We start from the raw sequence: 19,743 nt of genomic DNA on the forward strand, positions 1-19,743 counted from the left end.
TAGAATTCAATTTAAAGTATTATTTTAAAGTTGTTTGAAGGAGAAATTGGAAGAGCTCATTTATTTTACCACCTTGATTTTGTTCTCTGACCTCTTATTTTTTTTTTTAAACTCTTAAAGTAGTAAGGGCTAGGTAATGGGGGTTAAGTGACATGCCCAGGGTCACACAGCTAGAAAGTGTGTCTGAGGTTACATTTGAATCCAGGAACTTCCATTTTTAGGCCTTGATGCTCTCAATCCACTTATCTATCTCACTGCCCCCGACCACCACTTATAAAACCAAAATTCATCACTTATAAATACCTATCATGGGAATGAAAAAAGGAATTTTCTTCCTGGAATTTTGTTAACCTACTATTGCTTACTACCGACATCATGACAATCCCCCACTTCAAGTAGATGTAGGTATGTTAAAATGTTGGCTTTTAGATTTTAATGAAGTCCTCTCCAAATAAGTTTAGATCACTCTGGCATTAACTAGGAATTAGAAGTTAGGGTGGTCTGTTCAGTCTTTAATGAATCAACATTCATATTTTTCACGATTCTAGAGAAAAGTCAACACTGTATTTTGTGATCACTGATTCTATTGTCCCCAAATTTTTGAGAAACCACTAAGTTTAGTCAATGCCTTATCATCAACAAATAGGTCATCCTACATAGGATTAGTAGATTCCATGCCTTCTCTACAAATTCGCCCTTTGCTACAAATCAGTTCATTTAAGTATTATATATGTAAAGGGGGAAGGGAGCCACACATAGTAGTTCTGAAGAAATAACAAGAAAGGTCAAATCCTACGTACCCCACCATTAGATTGATTCCTTTGAATTGAGATGAGAATGATATCATGGTTCCCCTTAAAACATTCCTGGTTAAGGTATCAACTCTTCTGGTATCTTTTTTGGATCATATCTAGTTCTACCCTGGCAGTGATATGCTGGAGCCAGCTTCTACTAGCTCACAAAAGCCAACTGTTAAATTTTCAGTGTGAGCATTTACATCTCAGAAATCAGCAAATGCTACAAATCAAGACTTGAGCAAGAACTACTTGTTAAACATTTACCAGCACACCAGTTCCAATGGTTATAGAGCACATCCTCTACCAACATAGGATGTGACCTGTTTTATGAGTTATGGCCCTAAAAAATTGAGACACTTGAAAGTTAAGTGACTGGCTCTGGAGACTGTCAGAGGCAGGCCTTCCTATCACTGAGGCAAACTCTCTAGCCACTTGTCAGAGACAGGTCTCCCTACTTCTGAGGCCAATTCTATCCACACAGCCCCTATTTAAAGGTGTTTGCCACCTCAATAGGAACTGATTTATCATATAGCTTTTTTTCTTTTCTCTAATGGATAGGGCAGAACAGCAGGATGGACAAGAGAGAACACATGTTTTACTAAGACAAAGTCACATTTACAAAAACATGGATACTCATTAATATGGATCACAAGGTACTGACTATACATTGAGAATTTATTTTTCTATTCATATTTATCCCTCTTCTACAGTAATTCTAAATCAATGACCCAAGAAAAATATAGGTAACTATATAGGTATTTAAACATAGTACATACAAAGTAGATTGAGAAATTTTGGAGAAAAAGGAACTAATACTCAGGTGGACCAAGAAAGGAATCCAAAAGGTGGAGAATTATCTCTATCTTGAAGAAAGTTGGTAGAAAAGCAAAAGAACAAGAGGTTGGACATCATGTGTGAGTAACAGCAAGCAAGCCCACTATGTCTATCCTGTAGAGTACATGGAGAAGAATAAAGTATAAGAAAATTGGAAAGATAGGAAGAGGCCAAGTCATGAAGAATTTTAAATAAAAAAATTTTTTAAAAAGAATCCATATTTTTATCCTATAGGCAATAGGGAACTCACTAGAGTTTCCTAGGATGGGCTGCATAATCAAATCTATGCTTTTAAAAAAACCACTTTGGCAGCAGCTGGAGGATGGCTAGCCAAGTAAAGAAGAGAGGGGGAAGTCTTAAGGAGGGGAAGACCCAATTCAGAGACTACTGAAATACGTAGGCAAGAGAAGATGAGAATTTGTATTATGTGAAGGGATCATTTTATTTAAAAGATGATGTGGGAAAAGAAAAAGATCCAGACACTGATTAGACATGTGAGGTAACACTAAGGAGTTGAAGGATTAGAATACTAAAGTTACAAACTTAGATGACTGATGGTGTGAACTCAAAAAAGTAATAAGGAAATTTTAAAGAGAGGTAGATCTGGTAGGGAAGAATGTTTGGGGATGGTTAGGTTTGAGTTACCTACTAAACAAATCTGTTCAAAATATTTAATAGCCAGTGACATAGGGCTAGAACTCAGAAGAGAAACTAAATCCAGAAAATCCTCATAAAGATAACTGAAATATTAGGAGGTGATAAAAATCACCAAATGAGAGAGTAAGGAGTAGACTCAGGAAAGACACGTCAGGGACACTCGGCAAGTAGGTATGACATAGCTCAAGATCCAGCAAAGAAAACTGTCAGAAAGGTAGAGTAGAACCAAGAAATTAATAGTGACATGAAAACCCAGAGAGGATATATATCCTAGAATAAAAGGTGGTCAACAGTGTCAAATACTACAGAGTTCAAGAATAAGAACTGAGAAAAATTAGAATGGGCAGTTAAGGGATCACTGGCAACTTTTGAAAAAGCACTATCACTTGAATTATGAGAAGTTAGAAGTCAGAATGCAGAGGATTTGAGGAGAATGAGAGGGGAAAGTAGAAGCACTGAATTGCATAATGGCATTTTCCAAAGAGGTTAGCTAAAACAGGGAGGAAAAATATAGTAAACTATGGAAATAATAAGTTCTAGTGAGGTTTTATAAAAATTGTTTTAAAAAAGATGAGATTAAAATATGTTTGTATCAGTAGGAAAAAGAAACAATAGTTAAGAAGATTAGAGAGTGATAACAGGATAAAACTGAGCCAATCTACTGGAGAAGGTAGAAGAGGATGAGATCAAGGATACATGCAGAGGTTGGCCTTGTCAAGAAGTCTCAGTTCTTCATCAGAGAGAATTAGGAGATAGTGGGGAATGAAGTTTGGAGTTGTAAAATGATGAAAAAAAGGAGAAGCGAGATCTCATAGTGAATGGACTTGGGTTTTTTTTGTTTGTTTGTTTGTTTGGTTGGGTTTTTTTTTGGGGGGGGGGGGGGAAGCCTGGGATGTGAGTTTCTATCTTGGAGGGAAGGGTATGCTAATGTAGGAAACAGTAGGAAAATGGGAACAGCCACTCTGGAGAGGGAAAGTTGAGTAAAGAAAAGTAGACACATTTATTAAATGTCTAATATGTGCCAGTCACTGTAGAAAACACCTTACAACTATTCTCTCTTTTGATATTATGAATCAGTTAGGACTGTCTTGCTACAAGATTAGAAAACATAAATTTATAGTGGACTAAAAATTGGTTAAGTTTTCCTCCAGCTCTATTCAGCAATATATGAGGAAGAACAAAGGAGGCGGATGACAAAAATAATCTAGGCTGAGGCACACAAAGGAGTGAATAGTAAAACACAAGGGAGCAAGAATACTAGTAAAGGAGAATAGAGATAGTATTATGATAAATCAGTTATCAATTTAGGTGCAAAAACTTACCCTAGCCAGTAGAAATTTCTTTTGCTTCTGGTGTAAAGTAATAATTCAGTGTAGTAAATAAGTCTATTTGATGTTAAAGTTTATGTTATGTATACTTTTCAGAATTAAAGTTAATATAATTTCACGGTTCCAAACAACAGTAGCTTTCTCTTGAAAGAATTAGAAATAAATCAAGGCTATACTCTACCCCAATAAGTAAGATTTTGTCTCAAATACGCACATTTTTTCCTGGTTGCTGAAATTCAAAAGAATTAAGCAAAATTCTCTTAAGAGTAGCACTTTAGTTGATATAGTGACACTGAAATTCAGCTATTTTCTAAATACGTCAGAAATTGACATGTTTTATACTGTCACAACCTTTAAGAAGAATGGTTGGTTCCAACTCTATTTTTTCCACTGATTTCAAATGACAGGATTCCAGTCTCAATTTAATGACTTCAAGTCTGTTTTAAAGAGCATTAGTTTGTCAGTTGACAGTTCAGACATACAAGAGTTCAATATTGCCACATTAAAAATCAGTGATGAAGCACCAGAAATTTTTTTTAATTACTTATTTATTAACTCTTTGATCACCAGTCATTGGTTAACATTATAATCTTATCCAATAACTTTAGTCTTATTAACATTTTAATTACAGAAAACAGTGACAAGAGGCACTGAATTTCTCAGTTTTTAAATAGCCCCTTATTTCAGGGAAATGCTATATCATCAGGAATACATAAGATTCTTAAAGAAAAATATTAGATTTTCCAACAAGGCTTATTCAAAGCTTACCTGTTTTGTGTTTTTATGACAAGGTGAACAGTAAGTCCATCATGTATTCCATGCTGGGTCAAAGTATCTTGATCTTTTAAAATTTTTCCAGCAAATATTAACACAAGTTGATCAGGATGGGACTTGAATCGTTTGGAGATTTTTTCCTTAAACTAAATAAAATAAGGTTGAAATTAATATGTGATTTTAAACAAGGCAATACAAAAACTATAAGATATCCCTATACAACTTAAGAGCTTAGGATCAATGTAATGATCAATTATTACTCCAGAAGACTGATGACATATTATGCTTCACCCACTTAATGGCAGAGCTATAAAGTAGAGATGTAGAGTAAGATGTGCATTTTCAGACATGGTCAATGAATGGATGCATTTTGCTTGACTGGACTTATCATTATAAGGGAAGGGTTGTCTTCTCTCTTTTTGGAGGGAGGATAGGAATAAGGGAAGAATGAAGAAACAAAAAAGAACAGAATCAAGAAAACATTTACATAAGAGAAAGCAAAAGAGACCATAGATAAGGTTGTTGGAACAACCATATTAAATTAATATATACTTTAAAACAAGCTACTTAGGGGGCACCTAAATGGCTCATTGGATTGAAAGGGCAGGCCTAGAGATGGGAGGCCCTGGCTTTAGCTCTGACCTCCAATATTTCCTAGCTGTACATATGATTTCTGGTGACATTAAATTCTTTTTCTATAAATACTTGTTATTTGTTCAATTGGAAATAATTTAAAATTTTTAAAGCTATCACTATCAGTGGAATAGACTTGGGGTACATAATCTCAGCAAGACAGTCTATGATACACCCAAAGACCCCAGCTTTGGGGACAAAAATCCACTATTTGACAAAAACTGCTGGGAAAACTGGAAAACAGTATGGGAGAGATTAGGTTTAGATCAACATCTCACACCCTACACACCAAGACAAATTCAGAATGGGCAAATGACTTGAATATAAAGAAGGAAACTATAAGCAAATTAGGTGAACATAGAATAGTTTACCTCTCAGATCTATGGGAAAGTAAAGATTTTAAGATCAAGCAACAGTTAGAAAATATTACAAAATGTAAAATAAATAATTTTGATTACATTAAATAAAAAAGGTTTTATACAAACAAAACCAATACAATCAAAATTAGAAGGGAAGTAACGAATTAGGAAATAAATCTTTATAATAAAAACCTCTGGCAAAGGTCTAATTACTCAGATTTATAAGGAGCTAAATCATATTAAAAAAAATCAAGCCATTCCCCAATTGATAAATGGGCATGTGACATGAATAGGCAGTTTTCAGATAAAGAAATCAAAACTACCCATAGTGTTCTAAATCTCTTATTAGAGAAATGCAAATCAAAACAACTCAGAGGTACCACCTCACACCTAGCAGATTGGCTAAAATGACAGGATGGGAGAGTAATGAATGTTGGAGGGGATGTGGCAAAATTGGGACATTAATGCATTGCTGGTGGAGTTGTGAATTGATCGGATCATTCTGGATGGCAATTTGGAATTATGCTCAAAGGGCTTTAAAAGACTGCCTTTTGATCTAGCCATACCACTACTGGGTTTATACCCCAAAAAGATATGGAAAAGACTTGTAAAAAAATTATTTATAGCCATGCTCTTTGTGGTGGCAAAAAATTGAAAAATGCCCTTCGATTGGGGAATAGCTGAACAAATTGTGGTATCTGTTGGTGATGGAATACTATTGTGTTCAAAGGAATAATGAACTGGAGGAATTCCATGTGAACTGGAATGACCTCCAGAAATTGAGACAGAGTGAAAGCAGCAGAACCAGGCACAATCAAATGTAATGGACTTCTGTACTAGCAGCAATGCAATGATCCAGGGCAATTCTGAGGAATTTACGAGAAAGAATGCTATGCACATCCAAAGAACTATGGGAGGAGAAACGGAAGAAAAACAACTGCTTGATCACAGGGGACGATGGGGATGTGATTGGAGATGTAGACTCTAAGCAATCACCCTAACGCAAATATTTTCAGGTATAATTAGACTAGACAGCAACTGAAATCTCAATTCTGAAATTACATGACTCCATCACTTCTTTAATTAAAATAACTTTGCTAATTTCAATTCTAATCACCATAATTGCAGTCCAGGATTCTCTCATGTCAATACTACTGTCGCTTCAGACTCTTTTCTCCATTTCCTATCCACAGTACTTTGTGCCTCTAACTGGCTACCCAAAATCACCACCTCCGAAGATTTAAGCTCACTAAGCCATCTCTACCCTTGTGGTCCTAAAATAGCTGTCCACTCAGTTCTAACATCCTCTTCTCTCTTTTTATAACAACTCATTTATTTCATTTTTTTCAATTACAACTTAACATTTACTTTCTGACCTTTTGCAATCCAAATTTCCTTTCTTTCTCCTCCCCAATCCCCAGGAAGCAAACAATCTGATGTACATTATTCCAGTGTTGTCAAGCAATACAAATTTCTTTATTCCTCATGTTGGGAAAGAAGAGTATATCACACATGTTAAAAAAAACACATGAAGGCAAGAAAAATGATATTGGTTTGCATTCAAACTCTGATTTCTATGGCTGTAAATAGTACTTTTTTTTCCTCATGAGTTCCTTGGGGTTATCTTAGATCCTTGCACTGCTGATAACAGTTTAGTTCTTCACAGCACTTTGCATCAGTAAATACAAATCCTTCTGAATCCATCCCATTCTTAATTTCTTATGGCACAATAGTATTCTATTACAACCATATACCACTGGTTCTGTCATTCTCCAATTGATGGACATCCCTTCAGTTTTCAATTTTTTTGCCACCACAAAGAGTTGTTTTTTATTTTTAATATTTAATATTTTTAACAAGTAGGCCCTTTTCTATTACCTCTTTGGGATACCAACCCAGGAGTGGTACTGTTGAATGAAAGGGTATATAGTTTTGTGCATAGCTTCAAATTCTTCTCCAGAATAGTTGTATCAATTCACCTCTACCAACAGTGTATTTACTAGTGTTTCAATTTTCCAACATCCTCTCTAGCATTTCTCATTTCTCCTTTTTTTTTTCAGTCGTATAAGCCAATCTGATGTGTGAAATGGTCCTCATCTCTTTTTCTGAGTCTGTCCTTCACCAGGATATCTCCAGATTAGTCTCATTTTTCTATCTATATATCTACTGCATTCCTCTCAAATAACCCTGTCTAACACATTATCATTAGGCTAGCCTGTTGGTCTTTTCCCGCGTAATTCCTTAACTTTAAAATGCATTATTTTCCAAATTCACCTCACATTTACCTACCTGCCCTTTTTCAAGAAGTTATTAAAACCCTGGATCTTTCATTAAAAACTTCCCAAGACAATTTCCTAAATATCTACACATCCTCTACTTTTATTCAATGATCCATATACACACCCTAATTTTCTATTATGGGAAATGTATAGAGGAATAATTATTCATCTATGTTGATGATGAAGATCTTAGATGGTAAAAATTACTATTTTAATTTACTTTGTACAGCTTCCAAGTAATGTTTGTATAACAGATAATTTTTTATTAAAGGCAGAATCTAAATGATTTTTATATACTATAAGGCCATGAATAATGGAAAGATAATTACTGGATCAGGAATCAGATGACCTAAATTCAAATCCACATCTATGGGCAAGTTACCTAATCTCCTGGAGTTCAGTGTTGGCATGTGTAAAATGAGGAGATACTGATGGCCTCTCAAGTCCCTTCCAGGTCTAGATCTTTGGTCTTAATGATTAATATGAAAAATTCAGAGAAGCACAGAAAGACTTAGACAAACTGTTACAAAGTAAATAGAACTGGGAAAATAATATCCACAAATACAACAAAAACTCAGAAATGAGCATTGTATAATTATAATGACCAAGCTGGACCAAAATGAGGAAATGCATCTCCTTTTCTTATTTGCACAGTAAGCACTATATATATATGAATGAAATAATGCAGATTTGGTCTGATTCTATTGACATAAGTAAATTACTTTTACTGTGTTCTTTTTAACTCTTGCTTATAAAAAGGACGGTTCCTTGAGTAAGAGAAAGTCTCCACAGTGAATTATTAATTCTACCATGAATTGAGATATATACAGAAATGGGTAACAATGTAGATCAGAGTTTTAGTCCTTATCAAATGTCTGACACTTAATTTGACCATCAGAGATGATTCCTCAGTAAGACCTTCAAAGTGGCAATTATAAAAAGTATAAATGGGAATTTTATGAAGTCAAGAAAGTACCTGGGTCTTTGGGACTGTTTTAAGTACTTTATTAGAACACTGCTTATAGGGACAGATTTATACCCCTTTGAATGAAGACAATGTCCTTCAGGAACTTAACATTAATCCTGTTAAATTCAAATTTCATCATTTTGGTAAAAGCCTAGCATACAGGGCATGGTTCAGAACCTTTGAACTAGGTTCAGATATTATACTCAATACCAGGGGGGAAAAAGATCAATGTTAAATAGATGACTGTTTAAAAAATGTTCATTAAGCTTCAAAACACAGGACAATTTTACACACCATATATATAATCAGAATGGCCAACCAAACACAAAGCTAGTTTTTGGTTGACCATTCAGATGTCAAAGTTCAAAAGAAACCCCCATTAAAGATTGCTTCCCAAAATCCTGAAAGGGCTTGTATTCTTGGCTCAGACAAAATATAGACTAGTCTTTCAGAATGTGGGCTTCATGGTCTGAGGCAATGGTGAAATCATAAGGGAAGCCAGGAGAAAACAAAGAGTTTCCACTTTTGTTTTGCACTAAAAAAATGTTGTGTGAGTACTAGACTACCACCATTCAAATATCAGATTCTATTCAAGGTAAATTTCAATAAGTATTGGTAACTTAAAAGCAGGGACTACCACCATTCTATTTTATCTTTGTAAATGAAGCACCCTATAACTTGGTCTCCATAATTTTTTTAAATATTACCATTCGGGGGCAGCTGGGTAGCTCAGTGGATTGAGAGCCAGGCCTAGAGACTGGAGGTCCTAGGTTCAAATCTAGCCTCAGACACTTCCCAGCTGTGTGACCCTGGGCAAGTCACTTGACCCCCATTGCCTATCAAAAATAAAATAAAATAAAATAAAATAAAATAAATTATTACCATTCAGTTATCATAGCCATAAATACTTTTAGAAATCTGGTGATCTAATGAGCTGAGCTAAATGCTTTCTTAGCATCCCATTTTAAGGTTTTATTACCTAATAACCCTTTCCATTTTATTATTCCCTATCCAAATGACAATCATTTTGGTAGAAAACTGAAGGAATATAAAGAGCTGGGTATGTCAGTTCTTCCTTTTCTCTCTATCAGGTTAGCATTGTCCCATCCAACTTCAAATTAGTTCTTTGATTTCCCCTAGCCTTCAATATTCACATCCACTCTAGACAGATCCTGAACTTCAGCTCTATAGACACTATTTTTACAGGGCTGTGTCACTTTTGTATTCATCCATAGTAATTGGTCCCAAAACATATGGTAGACAGTGGAATTGCTTGTCAATTCCTGGAGGGGGGAAGAAAAGGGAGAGGGAGACATGAATCATGTAACCATGGGAAAAAATTTTTTAATTAAATTAAAAAAAATTTTAAAGGAAAAAATTACTAAAAAAAAATTTTAAGTGGTAGAGGGGACAGCTAGGTGGCTCAGTTAGTTTGAGCCAGGCCTACAAATGGGAGATCTTGGTTCAAATGTGGCCTCAGTCACTTCTTAAAGGTGTGTGATCCTGGGCAAGTCACTTAACCCCCACTGCCTAGCCCTTACTGATCTTTTGCCTTGGAATGAATTCATTCCAAGATGGAAAGTAAAGGTTTTTTTAAAAATGGTAAAAGACAAATTTCTCATGAATCTACTTTTGTCTTTTAATCATTCTCCTTATTCCTCATAGAAATAATTTCTATTTGTGTCAGGAAAAATCTGTCCTCAAAAAACTTTACATCTTGAGTTGACTAAGCACTATAAAATTTTAGCCAGTGCCCCTTCTACTGTCAGCTCTAAAAATGAAAAGGTCATTTCCTCCCAAGACTCCTGCTACTTCTACATGAGTTTTTCCTTATAGATTAGAATCAAGTACAGAAGGTAGATTAGTGTTGTTGCCCTCTTTCGCCTTTTTGATGAAGGAAATCATCAGCAAGACAATATTTAAACTGTTCTAATTTAGTCAGCAATAATACTCTAGCAAATATGCAAATACTGGAATTCTCCACCACTATTTTACACTGTTTCGCCAAATTGAGGATCTGCTTCTAGAACTTAGGCGTTTTTACTTGCTGGGTTGATGGTCTGTAATGTACTGCCACTATTTCTCTGATTTATCTCTGTTCAAATTCTCGAAAGCCTTAGCCAACACTGCCTTCCTCTAAACTATAATGTTAAAAAGAGCAAATGTTTCTTTAAGGTTTCAAAAGTTTATAAAACTTTATAGGCACAATTTCTACGTTATAAAACCACTCTGTGGTTGTTACTACTATCTCCCATTTTACAGATGAGAAAACTGAGGCTCAAAGAAGTAACTTGAACTGTTAAACAGTTAGCAAAGTTGAGGCAGTGTGAGTCCAGGTTTGTCTGTCTCCTAGCTCTACAACACTATCTACTATTACTACCCTCAAGCAGCACAGAAGGAACACTACATTTGAATTAACTCTATGAAACTCGCTAAACCTCTCTGGGTCTCAGTCTTCATGTGTAAAATATGATCAGACAAAGTATTCCATAGCTCTACAGATTCAGTGGTCCTCCTTTCCCTTTTCCTTATAGTCTTTTTACCCTCAATCTCCTAATAATACAAAAGTTTGCTTCTTCAGATCTCTTTTTTTTTCCCCATTTTTATTTTAAAGCACTTTTCCTTTTCAAGGAACACTTCATTCTCCTTATAAAGTAAGTAAAAAAGCACACATCAACACTTTCACTATTCAAATAAGGAGGACTATATATACTTTGCACAATTACTATTTGTCTCTCAAAGGAACATAACAATAATAAATTGGTCCAAGTCACGAAAAACATCCCTTTTGCAGACTCTGATTGACAGACACACACAGAGACAAAGAGTTTTTCTGTCTTTTCCAGACAAAGTATCACAGATAACTATATAACAGTTAATATTTCTTTTATTACCGCTCCCAAGAATGGTAAAGTCTCACCCAGAGGTTGGCAAACTAAAACCCAGGAGCCAAATCCACCCAACTTCCAGTTTTTGACCCCTCAATCCTTAAGGCAGGGGTCGGTAACCTTTTTTGGCCATGAGAGCCATAAACACCACATTTTTTAAAATGTAATTTCGTGAGAGCCGTACAGTGCTCACAGTGCGCGCTCCTGTAACAGTGCCTGAAAAAAAAAATTAACTTTATGGCTCCTGCAGAAAGAGCCATATCTGGTCCTCAAAAGAGCCATAGTTGCCAACCTTGGCCTTAAGGGGTGGGGTGGGGTGGGGTGGGTGGGGTGGTAAAGGGGGAACAGCTAAGAATGGCTTTTTTAAAACAAAAACGATGCTTATTTAAATGTAAAAGCCATTCTTAGCTCAGGTATGCAAAAACAGGAAAGAGGGCCAAATCCTTTACCAACCCCCTAGTCTAGCTAAAGACCTGTGTCCTAGAGTCAGAAGGCTTGCAATAAAATAAAGGTTCTTAACCTTTTTTATCCTCAACATCTCCAGAAGTCTGAAGAAGTTTGTAGATCCCTCCTCAGAATGTTTTTAAATTCCTAAGATTATAGGATTACCATTGATTACAATGACACTAAAATATAGTTATTAAATTGTTTTAAACAATTAAATTTAAACAATTTATTAACAATTTATTAGGAACCCCAGTTAAAAATCTCCTACAAAAAAAAAATCTCCTACAAACTCAAAAGGACCACACCAATGTAACTATCAATAATATGGAAATAAGTCTTGATAGATGACACAAGTTAAAACCAGTGGAAATGCACTTCGGCTATGGGGGAAGGGGTAAAGGGGAAAGTAAAAACATGAATCATGTAACCATGGAAAATTTTTCTAAAAAATAAAATATTAATAAAAAAATTAAAATCTCCTACAATAAGTTTCCCCTTAAGAAAACTTTACGTCTACCCCCTACCCTCAGGTAAACATTAACTGCCTTAAGCTGTTTTCTATGAAGTCTAAGGAAGAAAATAAATCCTAGCAAATTCTTGAGTCTTCATTTCCACCTAATTTCTACTTTTCTATCTTTGAATTACCAACCCAGTTTTTGTTACCATTTTGTGAATCTCTATCATCCAGTGTTTCCAATTATTTTAATATTTGTCACAATGTCGTATACAAACTTTCCCAAGATAATATTCAGGATGATCACATTTAAGATTATAAAAACCAAGTAATTTCTCCATACCAACATTTTTCTTCTCCATTCTACCCATCACTACCCACCAACATGGTCATCCCCCAAGGATAGATCACCTAGAAGATTCTAAATATTGACATTTCTCTCTCTACTACAAACATCTAACATTCATATTATGTTCTCTTTCCTACCATTCTTTACCTTCATTTTAAGCTTCCAGTCTCTTAGCCTTTACCTTTCTCCTTATTCTCACCATGCTGTCTTCACTCCTTTTCATATTCAAGTCAACCACCAGTCTGCTACTTTAAACACTACCCTTCAAATCTTTTTGATTTTACCTACTTTTCCCATTTGTTAACCCTCAAGCCAAGGTTAGTCCAAACCTTCAATTTCTTCATTCCAGCTACTAGATGGATAAAATTAAACAAGATAAAGTCTTGAAAATCCAAGTAATTTCACTTACAATATATAACCTCATCTAGAATTTCACTGTTGCCCAAGTAATCCCTTTTATTCTATTTATGGACTTTCATTCATAGCACCTTTTCCTTTCCTCAAGCTTCTAACTATATGCCCAGTGCCCACACCTACATTAAACAACTGGAATACCCCATGCTTCATTGAGGTGATTGAGGCTTAACCAAATGAATCCTTGGTAACCATCCCTAAATCACTGAATACGTATGGTCATCATCCTCATCTCCCCTCCCCCACTTCGCCCCTGGGTACTTAGGTTCATGATGATCTTTATCTTGCAGAAGCCAGACTTTCCTGCCACTTCCTAGCCATCTCCACATGCTCTTTCCAACAACACCCCTTCTTGTGTTGTCTATTCGAATATAAGCTCCTGAAAGATAGCATATAGTAAACATTTAGCAAACTGCTTTATATATCTACAATTCTATTCTCTCTTCTCTTGTATAAGGATACCTCCCCATGGGGAATAGTTATAATGAATGAAAGAATCAAAATGCATGTGGTTAAGCACTTAATATGTAGGTATACAAAAATAAAGAGCAAGTCTTTGCCCTCTAGTAACTTTTACTTGGGAAGATGACCCATAAGGGAAAAAAGAGCTATAACTTCACTTAGCAGAGCCTATGTTAAGGTTAATCTAGATGAAGATGGGGTAGAGTGCTTGGCCTTAAGTCACAAAGACTCATCTTCCAGAGTTCAAATCTGGCCTCAGACACTTCACTGTATAACCCTGGACAAGTCACTTAACCCTCCACTTCTCCATCTGTAAAATGAGCTGGAGAAGGAAATGGCAAACTCCAGTTATCTTTGCCAAGAAGATCCCTAATGGGGTCATGGAAGTATCAGAAACTGCAACAATTGGACAACATCTGCAGATGGCTTTTTATTCAAAGTTCATTTGAAATTATATCTTCCCAAGATCTTATTCCAACAAACTGTCCCTTTTCTTTTATTTTCAATCTCTGTACCTTAACTCCACTTCAGTTTGTAATATGGTTTCTGTCCCAATCACAAGAGAACAGCTCTCACAAAGATAATGAATGACTTTCTTAATCAACAAATCCAATGTCTTCATTCTTGACTTTTTTATGGCACATGGAATGAACATCCCCTCTTCCTGCAAATTCTCCTGTTTTTAGAAACAGTATACCTTCCTGACTGCTTTCCCATGTCCCTAACAGTCTCCTCTTTCTCTTTCTGATCAACTTAAGGTAGCTGTTTGCTTGACCTATTCTTTCAGCTCTGCTCTCTCTCTAAGCATTCACAGCCTAAGTGGAAAAAAATGAAATATACTCTTATTTTCCAGCTGAGCTACAGAGTGCCATAACAACCTGACATCTGGGATTTATGGAGCTCTGCAGTTGGTATTCAAAAGGAACCTGCTGATTGGGAGAGAAGGAAGGATGTGCACACTATTAATTAACCTATTCTAATTTTAAAATATGTTTCAAAGAAACATGAGTTTTATAGGAAGGTTGAGTCCTACTCACAGTTTATTGTTAAAATTTATCTATTCTTCCAAGAAAGACTGTCAGTTAATGTATTTTAATTACCTGCCTAGGATATATTCCTTTCAGCAAGAGCCCACAAATGGGCAAAATTACTAGATAAGACACTCACTGGTTTCCCCAGTGTGGTGTAGTGCAGGACAAAAAAAAAAGGATTTGAAGATGGATGATTTAAGTTTGAATTTCAGTTCTATACATGACTACCCAGGTGAATTTAAATTTCTTCTCTCTAGGCCTCAGTTTCCTCCATTTATAAATTTTCTGTCTCTTACTCCTATGATGCTGTGATTTAGGGCTAATTTACCTTGCATGGTGAAGGATCATGTAATATTATGAGGAAAAAAGGACAAAGTTACCAAGGAAATATCTAAACTACTCTTAGACAAACTGACATTTCTAAAAAGCACCTAGGTTGAGCAATGTATAAAGTATTGGACCTGGAGTCAGGATGATTCCTCTTTTTGAGTTCAAATCATTCCTCAAACAATTTACTAGCTATGTGACCCTAGGCAAGTCACTTAACTTCTATTTGCCTGTTTCCTCAAATGTAAAATGAGAAGGAAATGTCAAACCACTCTAGTATCTTTGTCAAGAAAACCTCAAATGTGATCACTAAAGAGTTGGACTAAATAAAATCATTTAAATATAAATAATGTCGAATGTAATGGACTTCTCTACTAGCAGCAATGCAAGGATCTAGAGCAAGGCTGAGGGACTTTTCCCATCTCAGAATCAATACTGTTGTACTAGTTTCAATGCAGAAAAGCAGTTAAGGGCCAGATAATTAGGGTCATGTGACTGTACCCAGAGTCACACAGTTTAGTATCTAAAGTCACATTTGAACCCAGGATCTCTCATCTCTAGGCCTAGCTCTCAGTTCACCCGGCTACCTAGCTGTAACCTGCATCAAATATTTATAACCTATTAAGTTACCTAGAAGGAAGGAGATAAGTATTTTTTTAAACACCTACTCGGTGGCAGGTAGAACTGGTAAGTGGTACAGTGGATAGAATGCTGGGCCAGGAGTCAGGAAGACCAAGAATTCAAATCAGGCCCAAGGACACAGCTAGGAAGTGTCTGATACCAGATAACCTTGTGTTAATTTCATTAAATCCTATAAATATTGAGGGACCACTTCCAAGAATTCAAAAGACATACTAGAAATATAAAATAGATAGGTTATACTACCCAGGTTACAATATATATCTGGACAAACTGACTTCTGAATTAGTCATAAGCATGTATTTGGAAGCAAAGACCTGGATTAAGATTCTGGCTCTGTCCCTTATTTGAACATTATGACCTTGGACAGGTTCTATTTAATTTTTCTGGGCCTCAGTTTCCTCAACTATAAAACAATGGGATTGGGATAAGCTATAACCTTGAAGATTCAAACCCAGCTCTAAATCTTCTTGTGATAGTGACAAATACCACAGTGTTTAACAGATGGTTACTTCTCTAAATCCAATTGCCTTTCTTCCATTTTCATCCTTCTTGAGCTCTCTGTATGTAGACTGACACTATCAATCACTGCTCTTAAGTTCACCAATTTCCTGTCCAATCAGTCCTCAGTCCTCAGTATCCCCTTTGCCAGGTCATCCAGCTCATACCCACTAACCTTTATTTTCCCACAGGGCTCTGTCCTAGATCATCTATTCTCCCTCTACTTGGTGATCTTGGTGATTCAACATCCATACTGCTGATTCTCAAATCATCATGGAACTGGATATCCCATATATATCTTAAACTCAACATGTCCAAAACTGAATTCATTACTTCCCCCTTTCTGAACCCTCCCCGCTTACAAACTTCCCTATTACTGTTCTGTGTAGCACCTTCCAGTGCCCCATGTGTATAATCTCAACTGTCCTTGACTCCTCACTATCTTTCACCTACTATATCCAATATTGGCAGGGCCTGTCCATTCCACTTTTACAACATCTTTTGAATACACTCTCTTCTTTTCTAACAATGCTACTACCCTAGTACAGGCACATCTCACGTCTGGACTCTCCAGTCCAATCGCCATTCTGCCACCAAAGTGATTTTCTGAAACATTGGTCTGATCTCATCACCCCTAAGCCTACTCAACTAACTCAGGTGGCTCTTTATCACCTAAAAGATCAAATAAATAATCTTGTTTAATTCTGAAAGTCATTTATAACCCAACTTCTGCCTTACCTCCAACTACCTTTCCAGTATTCTTTAATCTTACATTCTCTAACATCCCTCTCAGTACTCGTGTTGCTGTTCCTCAAACAAAATGCTCCATCTAGCAACTGGACATTTTCACTGGCTGCTCTCCACACTTGGAATGCTATCCCTTATCACCACACCTCCTGGCCTTCTTCAAGGCCCAAATAAAATCCCAATCTCTCTTAATTCTAGAATCTTCCCTCTAATGATATGTAGACTATAGACTGCATAGTTTTTTTGCACAGTTTGCATGGTTTTTCTCTGCCAGTAGATTTTTAGCTCCTTGAAGACAGGGATTAACTTTGGTCTTTCTTTATATCCTTAGTACTTAACACAGTACCTGACACAAAGTAGATGCTTAATACCTAAAAAAAAGAACCTCCTCTTCAAAATTTCTAACAAGTGGTCATTCAGCCTTTGAATTAGGGGAATCAATCACGAAAAACCCAGCCTCCAGGGGTAGCCCATTCTCTGAATAGCTTTAACAGTAAGAAAGTTTTTCCTTACATCAAGAATAAATCTGTATCTGGAACTTGTACCTAATTCCTCATCTGGAGCCTTCTAAGGGTTCCTTTGTCTCAAACATAACTAATCTTGCACAATCTTTCAATATGAAGATAACTATCATGTCTCTTTTTAAGTATTCTCCTCCCCATTCCTTCAACCAGTCTTCATGTCATCCATCAAACATTTAAAAGGGTGATTAGTTAAGTGTAGACTTTACAATTTCCCTAGTAAATATTACTTTATTTTATATTCAGTATGTTTTGCTATTCCTCCCAGATGTATGTCAACTATTAAGATAGAAAGCATACCAGCTGTGTGACCCTGGGCAAGTCACTTAACTCCCATTGCCTAGCCCTTACCACTCTTCTGCCTCAGAGCCAATACACAGTATTGACTTCAAGACAGAAGGGTTTAAAAAAAAATGATAGAAAGCATGCCATCTATATCTTTATCCATAGTACTAGTAAAAATGCTATCTGTAAAAAGTAAAACTTATATACTTGGGACATTTCACTGGAAACCTCCTTCCAAAACAACATCAAATCTTTAATGGATACTCTTTATATCTGTAGGGTTTGTTTTCAATTATAATAAGCTGCCTATTGCCATAAAAATCAATCTTTTAAAAACATTTATTTCTAGTAACTCCAATATAGCTGCAAATCATAGAGCACCACAATTTCAGAATCATACTTGCAGGTCACTCAAAAGCCAATGGAAATACACTAGACCCAAGCAGGTTGCAGAATATCAACAAAAATGATAATAGGCACAGGGAAAAAATGCCATTGACATTTATGTCCAAAAAGGAGATGAGCTAATCACAAGCAAGAACAGTGAAGGATAATATAATAAACAGATATCCTGAATGCTATACTAGTGTCCACAGAATAATAAACTGTTTGGCAGAATCTCAAGAGAAGTTTAAAAAATGTAAAATCCATGATAGTCATGATGCAAGTGAGACATATTTTTTGAACATGGCCAATGCTGGAATGTTTTGCTGGACTATGTATATTTGTTATGTGAGGTTTTTTTTCCCCAGTGGAGGAGTTGAAGGGAGAAAAAATAGATTTTTGCACATTGAAAATAAATAAGGAGGGGAGGGGAAAAAAAGAAAAGCCATGTACAAGAATTATGTAAGAGAAACAGGCACATAAAAGTTGTAATCTGAACCATTAGGCAAGAGTTTAACCACACCAATGAGTCTACTGCTATATAATGTATAATGGAAAAGAATGCTGATATATAATACAAATGGTCAATTTTTTATAAATTCTATTTTGCTTTAAATGAATTCTTCATTCCCACCACAGCAGAGAAACCTTCCCAATTATGCTTTGTTTGGGCTAACATTAAAAGTAGTTTGAATTCCAAAAGCTGTTAAACTGTGCATTCTATTTGAACCTAGCAATACTGCTAATAGGTCTATACTCCAAAGAGATCAAAGAAAAAGGAAAAGGACTCATGTATAAAAATATTTATGGCTGCTTTTTTTGCGATGGAAAACAGGGGATACCCATCAATTGGGAAAGGGCGGAATAAATTATGGTAGCTGGACATAATGGTATATTATTGTGCTGTGGGAAACAGGCTAGTTTAGAAACCTAGAAAGAGTTCAAATGTATCATATCAATTGTATGAAGTGAGAAAAAGAGAAGTGAATGGAAGCAGGAAAGCAATTTATATAGTAACAATCTTGTAAAGACAAAGAACTTTGAAAACCTTAAGAACTCTGATCCAGAAGACTCATGAAGAAAACATGTCATTCACCTTTAGATAAAAAAGTGATACTAAGGGCAGACTGAAGAGTGTGTGTGTGTGTGTGTGTGAACAAGGCCAATGCAGAATTTGTTTCTCTTCACTATGCATGCTTGCAACAGATTTTATTTTTCCCAGTTTCTCAATTGGAGGTGGAAGGTGAGATATATAGAATATGGACCCAAAAATCAAATCAAATCAAATAAAAAAGTATAAAGACTTAAAATATCTATTACATACAAACTTATTTACTTATTGAATAATCCACCCAAATTAAAACATTAATCCTCAAAACCATACTGCCCTTTTAATCCCCATAGTCTATGATAAAGTAAAATAAATGAATGCTCCTCTTTTTGAGTTGCAAAGATCAATTCAGTTCTCTAGAGCAGTGTTTCTAGCACACCACTAAAGCAAGAAGATGTTGAAATGGAATCTATAGCAAAAGACAAGTGGAAGCAAACCTAGGAAACACACTGGGAGTTCCATTACTCCCCCAAAACAACTGAAAAATTAACCAGTTTGTCAGGCCAGAACCTGCTTCAGGTATTTAGTACAAACAGATGGGAGGTCCCAGAATAA

The 19,743-nt window shown here is 35.8% G+C and overlaps 1 protein-coding gene across 1 annotated transcript in view; it reads right to left on the reverse strand.

The window, feature by feature from the left end:
- The window catches only part of UBQLN1 (ubiquilin 1), a 63,368-nt gene that overhangs the window by 29,353 nt on the left and 14,272 nt on the right, over window positions 1-19,743 (reverse strand). Inside the window, exon 2 of the mRNA XM_044678048.1 lies at window positions 4,385-4,536. Coding sequence (XP_044533983.1) covers window positions 4,385-4,536 — 152 coding nt within the window. The remainder of the gene's footprint in view (window positions 1-4,384; window positions 4,537-19,743) is intronic.

Source organism: Gracilinanus agilis, chromosome 1 (genome assembly GCF_016433145.1).
Source record: "Gracilinanus agilis isolate LMUSP501 chromosome 1, AgileGrace, whole genome shotgun sequence".
NCBI lineage: Eukaryota > Metazoa > Chordata > Mammalia > Didelphimorphia > Didelphidae > Gracilinanus > Gracilinanus agilis.